General features: G+C 40.8%; 1 protein-coding gene across 2 annotated transcripts in view; it reads right to left on the reverse strand.

Moving 5' to 3' along the window:
• Positions 1 to 13,806, reverse strand: part of Fbn1 (fibrillin 1) — a 199,026-nt gene that overhangs the window by 97,801 nt on the left and 87,419 nt on the right. For both annotated transcript variants that reach the window (XR_013108786.1, XM_034495906.2), the window contains exons 6-8: positions 9,881 to 10,078; positions 6,619 to 6,744; positions 1,424 to 1,549 (exon numbers count right to left, since the gene is read on the reverse strand). Coding sequence is in view for 1 of the 2 variants with exons in the window: in XM_034495906.2 (XP_034351797.1) it covers positions 1,424 to 1,549; positions 6,619 to 6,744; positions 9,881 to 10,078 (450 nt within the window). In the remaining variant the exon portion in view is untranslated. The remainder of the gene's footprint in view (positions 1 to 1,423; positions 1,550 to 6,618; positions 6,745 to 9,880; positions 10,079 to 13,806) is intronic.

Raw genomic sequence — 13,806 nt, forward strand, 5'->3', positions numbered from 1 at the left:
GTCATATTCCAGCTGGATCTAGGAAGACCAGCTACACAGGGGCATAGACAAGCCTGTTCTGGGAAGCCCACAGTGGGCACCTCTTTGTGAGCATGATGGAGAAATGGAAGTTCTACCTTCCAGCTTGAAAGGCTTCAAAGCTACTAATGTTTATATACTATGTTATTAAGTATGTTGGGCATGGAACCCAAAGGCTATTAAGAATGGGCAGAGAAGGCCAAGCCTGATTTGTATCCCTGCTGGGTAGTCAAAACCCAGTTGTAAACACTTGACCAAATTGTGAAATGTGTACATATAATTTGCAGATGTATGGTTTCTCCTTCAGAGCAAAGCTGGGCCCTACAGCTGCCAATGGCAAACTTTTAACAGGCTAATGACTATTATTTTGCAAATTAACTAATATCATGTGGTTACAGATCTGGATGGCTAGCATGTTAAATCAGTGAGTCAGAGATTCTTGATCACTGTGGTAAAATAGGGACTGTTGGGGCTGAAGTTACAAGCTACCATCAGGTTATTGGCAGCCCTTGATTTACAAATGGCATCAGCAGAGGACTTGAGTTTGGCTCCTAGTGTCTGTATTAGAAGTCTCACAACTTCCTATTAACTCCAGCTTCAGGGAATCTAACACCCTCTTTTGTACCTGTGCTCATAGGTGCACAAAGTCACATACACATATAATTAAAAATAGTTTAAAAAAGAATAAATTACATCTTCATTTAATTTTGTCTTTAGGCAAGTAAAATAACACAAGAGATAAGATCGGACCTGCCATACATGGAGTAGAGAGTATGCATGTGTGTGTGTGTTTGTGTGTGCATGCATGTAGGAAGTGTGTGTATGTGTGCATGTGTGTGTGCACATGTGTGTTTACAAGTGTGTGTGCATGTGGGGTGTGTGTGTGTGCATGTGGGATGTGTGTGTGTGTGTGTGTGTGTATTGTCTTACCTGGTATATTTGCAGGTACTGACTTGCCTGCAGTTTATGTAGAATCTTTGGACATAGATTGAAAATCACTAGTTTCCATGTCCTGGTGAAAAGTACCTGAATGCTTAAGCAAGAATGTTATTTAATCAAATCACCATTTTAGGAAGGTAAGTCTGACAAAGCAGATTATAGAGATGCCAGACCAATTAAAGATTATTGCAAAAATCTCAGACCTAGATTAACACAGATTCTGGAAAATGGTTAAAGTTAGCCATGGAGAGGCAGCATGGCTAGACGAAGCATGACCGCACCTTAACTCACAGACTGAGGGCATCTACAGATCCATAAAGGACACAAGTCACCTCTGCTAGGTAACAGGCACTCGATTCTTGAACGCATTTCCAGAAATGACTGGTCCGCTTAACAAACTTATTCAGAGAGATGTTCATTATGGATGGTGTATAAAAACTGTGCCTGCATCTGTAATTAAACCCACCTACGCATCTGGTGCCATCGGGAGAGGTGTAAAAACCAGGCGGACACTTGCAGAAGTAACTGCTGACTGTGTTTGTACACTCCCCACCATCGCAGACTCCGGGAATAGTGCTGCACTCGTCAATATCTGCAATACAGAGAGGAGTTTTTGTTATCTGGAGGCTGCAATATGAAACTTCATAGTTACAAGGAATCAGACAGAGTGCTTCTGAAGTCAAGTCCCCAGAAGCAGCCGTCTGCACCAAATAACAGCTGTGCAGAGAAGAGCCTATTGAGACAGATGTTCCCGAGGGATTTACCAAATTCAAGAGGGGGAGCCAAATAAACTCACCTTCTCTAGAACTGAAACTAACATGCGAATAGCCTGCTAGTATTCCAAATGCATTTGTCTTGAAAGCTTGCTCTCTCTTTCTCTGCATATTTTGTATTATATTAAACTCATCTGCTAATTATTCTATATGCTTCATCATCTTCTGTATTCGTTTTAATCAAATTTCCCACAAGGCGGAGACTGTAATCCCTCAGAGAAGACCTCATGGCCTGAGCACTGACCGGGAGTTGCTGACCTATGGTGAGCAGACTAGGGGTAGGAAGTACCAGCTTGGTCTCTCAGAAGTACATCCAAATGACCATGGTGGTGCTCCTCCTGTGTTGGAAGAATGTGTACTTGGTGAGTGAACTCCAGACGACACTGGATGTTCTAGTCAGCTTTTTCATGGAAGGACTGCCTGCCCCTGCTGTTGGAGATGCGGTCAACAGACTGCCTTTAACTTTTGGTCCTGTCAGGGATCATGGAGTTGCACACGACTGCCTTGTCTGAGGTCACACCCTGCCCAGGTACCCCATATCTAATAGGAAGTCATGGAAGATGGGCATCTCTAAAGATGACTTGACTCCACACCACCTAGGTCACTTAGGCCACACTGCCCTCTATGGTGAATTGATGAGGTCACCGAGTCTTTCTTCACACTCCAGCCACTTCCCTTCCTTGCTCACACACTGATCCTAAAGAAATGCCTTAACCAATATCTTAAATGCTACAGAAGCCAAAGGTGATCAGCTGCTGGGCTCATTAAGGTAAAACAGGATAAGACAAATTGTCACACATGAAAGTTTGAATTCCCTAATATTTCCTCCCCAGTGACCTGCTCTCCCTCTGCCCTTTACTGTCTTGAGGCCTTTGCTTCAAAGTTGCATAGCTTCAGAATGGTCACAGCTGGAGTTGTGACCTGGAAGTGCCTGGTGGGATGCTAAGGGGTTCAACCAGAGTCACAGGCTAGACCTCTTCCTCCTGGTTCATCATCTTACAGGCTCCTACAACTCTATGTTTATCTCATTTTACTAGAACTTCAGGGATCCCAATTAACAGAATCCAAAATGATGACTTGATCATGGTTTCCACAAATCAGTCTATATCAGATGCCAGCCATAAAAATATAGCAGTTAGAAAGACTTGCTGGGTGCAGTGGGATATGTATGTATGTATGTATGTATGTATGTGTGTCTGTATATATATGTATATATACATATGTGTGTGTGTATTATATACATATGTACATACATTACAATGTATATTATATAACATATATGTATATGTTATATAATATACATACATACAGTGTACTGTATACATACATATATAACATAACAATATAATATATACATATATAAATATGAAATTCTTGTGGTAAAGAGAAGTCCCAAGCACTCTAACTACGTATCAGGGAGCGCATGGATGTAGGGACCACATGGTAGAAATTACTTTGCCCTGTGTTCTGCTCTTAAGATTGCTGTAGGCAGGGTTGATGATAATCTAAATCCCCAAACATTAAAAGTTAATTATTAACTCAATTGAGTTCTTCCAGATATAAAACGTAATCCCTTAACTACATATTTTTAATTTATTAATTTCCTCCCACAGTAAGCTTGGTTTCCAGAAGGGAAGAGCGCCTCTGCTCTTTCATACAGGAGCTTTGCAGTCCTCAGAAAAATCAGCAAGGAGAAGCCTGGGAGCTCTGAGCCTTTCTCAAACCACAGCTAGAAACTCCCACCTTTGTCTTTTGAAATGTTTAAAATCTAATATTAAATTGCCTTGGCTTATTAATTTACATTTTAACTGTTCTAAACTGTATATATTTATTAAACCATAGTTTATACGTTTTATTGAGGTTTTAGTAAAAGAAAGGGAGGATTCTGAAGAACCTCGAAGGAAAAGCGCTCCAGTAAAGCAGCCTGCGATGGAGAAGTGGTGGCCGGCATCTCAGGGATTTGCTAATACTCACTGGACTGAAGTGACTATTTTGTTTTTAAGATAACATAAGAACTACATAATTTCTTCCTTCCTAAGTCAAGGGAAAAACACACTTTAAAAGCCAGCTACAGTGCCAGTGACATGGCTCAGCAGGTAATGGCTCTTGCTGCCATGTCTTACAACCTGAGGTTGACCCCTAGGATCCACACAATGGAAGAAAAGAGCCTACTCCTGCAAGCCACCCTCAGACCTGCACATGTGTGCCTTGGGCACAGGACACATACAGGCACAAAAACCTTTCCTCTTTTTAAATTTATTGCCCCAGGTATTTTGTCATAGTGTTGAAAGCTGATTCTCACACAGCTTTCACAAAGCAGGCTCACGATGAGGACACTGTTATGCCAGATCCTCTGTGCCCAATCTGCTAGCATCCCTCCCTTGACCACAAAGGACAGCCTGTGTTCAAACGGTGCCATTTTCCTAGTGTGCTGCCCCAATTGGGATACAGTAAAGGAACTGAAGGAGGGACTCCATCTGCAGAAGGTTCTGGGAAGACTTTCTGATGACTTTTCTACCAGGACAACACAGGTCAACATTATTCCAACCAGTCTCAGGCCAGAGCACATATAGTAGTAACAAGAAAATAGCCTATCTGATGTCAATTTGCATAGAAAAATAGAGATGGGAAAAGCCACCACCTAAATTTAATATAACTCTAGATGGCAGAGGAAAGATGAGCTCTCACCAAAGAGGTCTGTTCTCTGTCTTGCTATAGATCCCTATGTACAGTTGAGAATTTGTTTTTGTTGTCAAAAATATTATTAATTCTCAGGTTGAATTTTTGATTTATCATATATATGAAGTAGATTTCTTAGCATTTATAAAAAATTTGAGTTCCCTATTTCTTGTTCAGTGTGAACATTATATCTGCATCTTCTGTGTGACACACATCAATGACTGTTTCTGACTGTTAGCTATTTTAATCAAGCAAAAAGCAAAAGGCAGAAAATCAATTTTTGTTCAGGCAGGAAGTCACTCTGATTCTAAAAGACAAAACACAGGCTAGACAGGCCAGCTGGTGCCCATTGCCCTAAGTCTTGAAGCTGACTAGATCTTTTGTTACTCAATACAGGAAGCTGAGAAAAGTTTGAAAATGTGAGACACAGTCTGTTGTTGATGTGGATTCTGCATGCAAGAAACCTCATTACATTGACACAAGAGATACCACTAACAATGGCTGAATATCCATACTGAAATAGTGTTACATAGTTCCAAGCATTCAGAATTGGAATAAAGGCTGGGCATGGGGGCCCTTCTCTTTAGTCTCTGGACTCCAAAGATGGAGGCAGGCAGACCTCTGCCAATTTGAGGCCAGCCTGTTCTATATAATAAGTTTCAAGCCATCCAGGACTACACAGAGAGTGTCACACACACACACACACACACACACACACACACACACACACACAAAAGAAATATTTTTCATTCAGGAAAAATGTCAGTACAATACACTCAACTAGCACCAACATAAGAGTCAAAATGAAGCCTGTGCAGCTACCTAATGGCCTCACTCTACACCCTCAAGACACGACCATCATTTTCAATGTTGAAGAGCAGACAGAGCTCTGACAATACTCTCTACTTCATCCTTACAGCTACAGTCTCTAAGATCCGTCCCCCTGGAGAAAACCAGTTTTATTGTTCTTTAAAACATGAGATATTTTCATGAAGCCCAGCTTCAGAAAGGAACTAAAACTGTCTCGTGGTTCTACATTTAAAATAACCGATATTTATATATATCATATATGATATATTTTATGTTATAAAAATTTCATATATGATATTATAGATGATATTTTATGTAGGATATATTTATATATGATACATATGATTGCAATTATAAATTATGCCAATTAATAATTTTAAAAATCACTGTAACCCACACAGGCAATTCTATGACAACTAGGTTGTTCCATTCTAAGCAAGTCGTATTAAATGTCTGACTGTAGTTTACTGATAGTATTTCACATCAGAAGCTGTCTTCCGTTGCTTTGATAGACTGGGAATTCACAAGGAGGTTGGGAACCCAAGGACAGATGTGTTCAACAAAAACCACAGACTTCTAATTGAAACCTCAGGCCACAGCTGGTGGATGGACAACAACAAAGGAAAGGCCTTGACTGTGCTCAACACAAGATGGAGCTTGGATTGTTGCTCCAAGGCTGTCAGAACACACTCCATGTACTCCATGAACTCAGCAAAAAGAACTGAGAGCTGTCTACATATTTCCAGGACACTTGCATCCTGGAAAAACAAATCACTGTCTTGGAAGCCAGCCTTCTGCATATAACAGCCATGCTAGATGTAAACATGTCCCCTGTGTATACATTTTAGAAGCCTACTCTACAAGCTAAACACAAATAGAAAAATCGCATCAGGCTGCTTTTTTGCTTGGCTTTTCGTTCAACAGACATCCGTCGAGGCCCAGAAAAGAAAATCTTAAGCTTTAACTAAGAGCACAACTATTTATGTTAATATGTCACACACACAACCCTCAAAATTCTACATTTTAACTAGAAAATATCAGTGGTATAATTTTGAATGGCATCTAATAATCAATTTGAAAGTTGTGCCTCCAAAACTACACAAAACACACGTCTTGAACATTTTAAGCCAAATATCAGCCAAAAAATTTCATGTTTTAATATTTAATTTGATTCAGGTGGGCCTCTTGTTTTATGTCTATAAAAGTAGAACAAGCTGCAGAGGCTTTTCTGGTTCCATGGCCCAAAGATGTATAATTTCTGTTACACTGTCATATTTCCAATCTCCCAGGAATGACAGACCCAGAAGGTCTAGGGTTTAATCTGTAAACAAGCTTGCTGCTGATGCCACCCTGTCTGCCCTCCTCATTCCCTTGAGCTGCAAAACATGAGGTTGCTTACCTTCACATTTTTGTGACACTTCATTAAATTTGTGTCCAGCAGGGCATTTGCACTCAAAAGATCCAACGGTATTAATGCAATTTCCTCCTTGACACAGCCCCGGGATAGCCTGACATTCATCCACATCTGTCAGATTTGGGAAGAGAGAAAGATTTGTTGTAGAAGGAAACATGATAGTTTATCCACAATTGTATTACCATATTTATGTAAAGGCATTCACCACAGCTTTTAGAATATGATGATGACAATTGTTATAATACACTATATAAATAATTAAGTTGTTAATCTAGCTTTGCCAATAACGCTCATCGAGGACCCCTGTCTTCCCACAGGCAGAGGAGAATATTCTACTAAATCTGGGGCTTCATCATACACAGCCAAGTAGAACATAGTGATTAAAATCACCATTTTTACTGCATCATTTTCACTTTCAGATTGGCAATAATAATCAAAAGTATCTAAGACATCCTTCGATGTCAAACTGTGATGCATGTCTCTAATAAAGCTATCTTGAAGTGTTACCTTGAATAATAAAGGGAACACAGAATTTACTCAAGATCGCTGAGATTGCCATATGACAGCTAGTGTTTTCATATGTATTTTCCTTTTATTCTCTGGAAAATTATCTTGTGCAAGAAAAGTTTATCAGGGCCAGAAATGAGAGCTGTGCTGGAGAATGTGGGGGTTCAGCTGTAGACCCACCCACAACAACACCTACCAGGGAGGACCTATGAAAGCTCAGATCATGGCCCTCCCCATCACTGCTAAGTCAGAGAAAACCCACGACTGTCCACTAGTCTAGTCCTACCTCCTTCTCCCTTCTTCCCCAGGTTTCCTCAGATATACCACAGATGTGTCTGCCTTTGAGTGTTGTCATTGGGGACCCTATTTCTGGATTATTCTCCCTGTTAGAGCCACATGGTTCATTGTGACTCACCTTTTAGTCTCTCCTCCAATGCCACTTTGTTCCGGCTACCATGATAGAAATATCCATCCCCTGGTGCTCACCACCAACCATCCTAATAATGAATTTGTTTTATTCTTCAACACCATGGGTTTTCCCATAGCAGACTCAATTCACCTTGCTCAACGCCCTATCTAAGAACCTAGAGACTAGCTTCTGGTTCTATATATAGCCCCAAATTAACCTGTTTGACAGAAACTTCCTTATCCATGGTGTTGGCTGCCTAGATTCCACTGTGAAGACAATGTAGACAACTGTATACTCTCAGTTTCTTCATTTGGAAAATCCTGATTCAATAAAGAGCCTCTATGGGAATTAAGTTTCTTTGTCTTAGACTACCTTGTAGACGTCGGTGAGCACAGTACTTTCTCTAGGTCCTGATAGTGTGAGAAGCAACAGAGAAAGTGATATTTCCACACTCTTACCCTATACTGTTGGGAAAAGTCACCCACGGTTAATGGAAAACCACAGGAGAAATATTTGTTTGGAAATAAACGTGTCACTATTTTAATGGAATTTCCTGACCCACAAATCACAACATTGAAACAATTGTGATTGTATTCTACAGCCAGTTTCAGTTTTGTTTTAGATCAGGATTTTCTGAATGTTTATTAAAAGCATGACTTGAAATCACACTTTCATAGCCAGAGAGACAACTCTAGACAGTCTTGTTGAGCATGAGTTTTGGCCAACAGGACATGTATGTGAAGGTAGTTCCCTGTTGACCGTGAGCTCCCAGACTACGCCTATACATTCGTGTTTAACAACACGTTTTCCCACAGCCTGCATCTGACCCAAGGGCTAGAAACACCAGTGAGAAGACACCCAGGCCACTCGTAACACTTTGAGAATCTCTCCCAGCAAAAGAAGACTTTTTTTTTTTTTTTTTTTTTTTTTTTTTTTTTTTTTTTTTTTTTTTTTTTTGCAAGTGGCCATGTAAGCTGCTATTTTGAAGTCATGGGTTTTTGGCCAAACAAGTGTTTAGTCTTCCCCACCTAGGTGTTGAAAAACAGTCACAAAGGGACAGGAAGCAAATCTGGGGAAAATCCAGACAGGATGAGAGATGAGATAACTAGTAAGCTGAGGAGAGTCTGCCTTCCCTCTTTTCTTCATCTCTTTTTCTTTCTTCTGCTGGTTCCCAAACTTCTGACCAGAGGCTCACTGACAGGAAGCTGAGAAGTGGAGATCAACCTTTCCACTCACTGTCAACAGCTCATGGCTATCCGCAACTTCAGAACACTACGACCAACAAGTTCCTCAAAACTCAAGAAGACTTTCTAAGAAGGAGGAAAAAGAGACATCAAAGAGAAGCCTGCTCCCATCAGTCCTTTGCGATTCAAGGATTTTAAAACAGCACCTTCTGGCTGCTCCTGACATTTACAGGATCACATTCAAGGACGTGCAGAGGAGTCGTGTCTGGAAGCCAGGCACAATCAATTTAGTGCAGCCCACCACACACACACAGATGAGAGCAACTGAAATCCTGCTTTCCTGCATCCTAACCTCCAGAATGAACACAAGGAACAGAGCCAAACTACTACCTACTTGCCTCAGAAAAGCATATTTTGTGAATTTTATGAAAATACTGCAGTTGTCTAAAAAAAGCACCGCCGACGTCTAAAGGAAGCTGAGATAGCCCGGGAGTTTCAGGCCCATCAGTTTAGAGTGGAGTGGCCTCTGTTCACTTCCTCCTCTTTCCTGCCAGACATCCAGACAATGGAAGAATTTACACAGCTGGGGGAGCAGAGGCAAAGCCAAAACCAGAATTCTGAGGGAGGGCAGAACAGTGCTAAGACAACATCTGGGGGCATTTAAAACAGTGAAACCAGTTCTAATTTATTTCTGACTTGTTACAAACAAACAAACAAACAAACAAACAAACCATAATGTAGCATGTCAAATGTCGAGAGGAGCAATTTTCTTTAGGTCAGTTAAGTGCAGCCTGGAGCCCAGGCCTCTAAGAGTTTCAAATGAGAAAACAACAACTACTACCTTGTTCGCTGTGTTTCTACAAGGCAGCCCCATTAAGGGCAGCGTCACCCCCACACAGTTGCTACTCCTGAGCCAGGCACATGGAACCACTCCTGGCCCAGAGGGCCTGCTGGCAGGACAGACTTAGCAAACCCTCCTGCCTCCAAAAATCGCTACTGAGGCTTCAGCTGTACCCTGAGGTAGGGGATGGGAGTTCTCAGCAGCTGAGCTGTCCCCTCAGGTAAGGATGTGGGCATTTTCAGCAGCTGGAGCGTGGCCCTCCATTGAATACGACTGTTCCTTGTTATTCCCGCTGCATTATGTTACCTTGACAAGCTCCAGTCCGGATGTTGGGAATGAAGCCACGGCGGCAGGGGTGAGGCTGGGCAGGACACATCTCACAGGGGTGGCCCCAGGCTCGGCCCACTGTGGCACAGCAGAGTGTTTTGGTGCAGACAATCCCGCTGAGCTGTCCCTGGCACATCTGGTTGCTCACCACAGAAAAACACGGGCCTGTTCTGTAATCTGAAAGAATAAGAGTCTCGTCAAACCAAGTCCAGAAGAGAAAGGACCAGCAAACAGAGGGGCAGCTATGCCCATCCTGATCAGCTCCAAGCTCAGACAAGAACTTCCGGCACCTCCCACATCGTTGACTCTGGGTAAAGTCTGGATGAACCTTTCCACCCCTAACTCTCATATTTCTCACCTACAAAGGAGGAGAAAACATTGGTTCCTGTCCACTTTGAAGATGCCCTTGCTAGGATCAGATGAATTTAGGGAAATTCTTTATAACCCTGCATGCTGAGGGAAATACAGCATCCTGGCATTACTATCCAATCAGTTGGTCTAGAAAACACCTAGGTATCTATACTGCATTGCCCCTTCATGTATCATAGTATTTCCGTGGAATGAAATTCACGTGTCAAAGAAACATATGAACTCCATGGTCATTGATACTGTCCGTAATTGCTAAGAATGGAAGCAACCCATGTGTCTGTGTCAGCTAATGAATGAACTGTGGTAGATATGTTCTGTTAAATATTATTCAGACATGAAAAGGATAGAATCCTGCCATTTGAAAACAGTGGGGATTTTAATTAGTGGTAAATTAATTAAGGAAACACAGAGCAACAAGTACCACATCCTGCCATTCATAGGTGGGTTTTTTAAGTTACCATACAGTAGTTGGGAGTGGAACAGTAGTTCCCAAAGGCAAACAGGGCCAAGGGAGGACTGGGAAGAAGTTATCGATAGGTACCAGCTAATGGTTGACTACAGACAGCAGTCACAGAATATGCATTTCAAAAGCTAGAGAAGAGTACACTGAAATGAAGCGGACATATTTAAACTGATTAAATATTTTATTCGCGTGTGTGTGTGTGTGTGTGTGTGTGTGTGTGTGTGTGTGTGTGTAAGGGGACACTCTCATACCATGGCATGCATGTGGAGGTCAGAGAAGTTGTAGGCATCTGTTATTTCCTTCCACCATGTCCATCCCTGGCGTCAAACACAGGTAGGTCATCAGGCTTGGCAGCAGGCACCTTTATAACTGAGATGCCACAGTCCCCAGTCTAAACTGGCGCTAACACTTCACCATGGGTATGTATTTTACTCTACTGGTTTTAAAATTTTTAAAAAAATGGAAATAATTTGCCTCTAGTTGAATTCTAGGTATCCTTTGATACTCTGTATAATGCTCTAGATTGTTTCAAAGCTTGCCATCTTCCACAGGTTCTAAGTTTTAAAAAGGGTTCCAAATTTAACAATTACCTCCTGACAAAATCTTAGCCTTCATTTTGTTCTTCCAAAAAAGAAGTCACTGGACTCTGAGGTTGAATGTCACAAAATCACTCATATACAATAACTAAGGGGACAAAATGGGACACCAAAGACATCTTTACAAAGATGGCTCCATGAACATTTAATACTTATCTATTTTATTTATCATTTTAAACATCAGCATATAAAATAATGTGTTTCATAGCAGGGTTTCCATACATATGTATTGTCTTCCCCCCTTTATTCCATTACCGTTTCTGGTTTTTGCTCATATATAAGTATATGAAATATACATAGAGACATATATTGAAAACATGTACATTCTACATCTGAGAGAAAACATGCAGTAGTTGTCTGAGAAGAACAACATTATCAACAAACCAGACGCCCTGAGCTCCCAAGGACTAAACCACTAACCAAAGAGGAGTACACACAGAGGGACCCACGGCTCAAGCTGCATATGTAGCAGAAGATTGCCGTATCTGGCACCTGTGGGAGGAGAGGCCCTTGGTCCTGTGAAGGCTTGATGCCCCAGTATAAGGGAATGCTAGGGCGGTGAGACAGGAGTGGGTGGGTGGGTGAGCACCCTCGTAGAAACAGGGAGAGGGGGTTTGGGATAGGGGTTTTGTGGAGGGGAAACCAGGAAGTGGAATAACTGTTGAAATGTAAATAAATAAAATAACCAATAAAAAAGATTTCTAGCTCCATCCATTTTCCTGAAAATGACGTAATTTTGTTCTTATGGATGAACAAAACTCTACTGTTTATATATACCACATTTCTCAGTTTACAAGCTGATTCTATAATGGGCTACAACAGGCATGGATGGTGCTACAACAAGCATGATGTGAAGGTGTCTCTTAGTGTGCTCTCTTAGACGTTTGGCATGTATGCCCAGGAGTGGTACAGCTGGATGCTCTATGTTGAGTTTGATGAGGCAGCATCCCCACCATTTCCATAGTGACTGCATTCACTGACACTCCCACCAGCAGCATACAAACATTCCTTCACTCCCCATCCTCACCAGTGAAGTTTTCTGTTTTCTATTCTGACTGGGGAAGACAGAGTATCAGCTTTGTAGTTTAGATGTACATTGTGCTGGCAGCTAAAGAATATGTAAACTTTTTTGCATGTGTTTGTTTGCTGTTTGTTCTTCTTTTGAAAGCTGTCTAATCAGCTAATTTGCCTCTTTATCAATTGCATGACTTGGCATTTTTGGTGTTTAGTTCTTCTAATTCTTTATATATTATAGATATCAAATCCCTGCAGGCTACATGTTGACTCCACTAATTTTTTTTTATTATTTAATATTTTATGATGTACTTCTTATTCAAGATGAAGAAAGTACTTTAGACAATCAGGAAAAGGCAATGAGACATAAATAAATCTAACTGTATACTATTATAAATGATTACGTTATATATACTCTACCATGTGTGTGTTACTTAAACCACAACACAATGATAATATGATTATAATCTTGTTTGCAAGATAGAATCTTGGTTCTCTTTTAGCAAATGCTACCCAAAATATTTCCCCCAAGTAATTAAGTACTATTCCAAAGTATGAGTTTTAGTGTTGCCTAGTTTTTTTATCAAGCTATGATGTAATTTATTCAATCATTTTTTTTACTGTGTATCATCAAAATCATTTCCAATTCTCCATTATCATACATAGCATTCAACGTGTTTAGCTCAAGCAAAGACCATCAAGATTTGTCTCACTTTATGTATCTTAAACCAAGGCCAGAGTCATACAATATTTCTGTGTGATGTAACAAGGCAGAATATAGCCTCGTCTCTTCTTTCCTGCTAAATTACGAAGGCAAGTACAAATGCTTTGACCAAACAAATTTGTATTAGCATGCCATTTTTAATATTTTTTGAAAAGCATAACAGAATGTGGATTTTAACCCAATGAGCCTCCCTTTATCACTGCTTGGATCTGTGCTCATTTTAATAACATCCTATGGTGTATCATATGCATGAGTGGTGGAAGTATTCAGAGTAGCACGAGTGTGGTGTTTTGTGGGTAGAACCAGCAAACATCCGGAATATCATACAATGCTGAGAAAAGTCCAATTTGACCTTGCATAACACTGGTTCTGAACCTGAGTTGTGAATCCTGCCTAGAATCTCTTAACACACAAACAAAAAACAAAAGCCGAAAAACAAAAAACAAAACAAAAACTTCACAACTTTTCCAGAGTCAAAATGAAACGTTGACACACATGGAACAGAGAGGACACTTGCTAATTTCCACAACATCCATTAGGCAGCTATACCCCACAGGGACTTATCTTTGTTAATATACTGGATACTTGGCAAGTAGCTTGAGTGCGTAGAATAGAGTCTATAGACTGCACACATGTCTACACTAGAAACTTACAGCCACAGATGAAGTAATTTTGGAATCAACTTAGAAGAAGTTGTTTGCTTGACAGTGCCTGTTGGCAAGCATACTTGAGATCCATA

This window comes from Arvicanthis niloticus, chromosome 2 (assembly GCF_011762505.2).
Source record: "Arvicanthis niloticus isolate mArvNil1 chromosome 2, mArvNil1.pat.X, whole genome shotgun sequence".
In the NCBI taxonomy this organism is placed as follows: Eukaryota; Metazoa; Chordata; class Mammalia; order Rodentia; family Muridae; genus Arvicanthis; species Arvicanthis niloticus.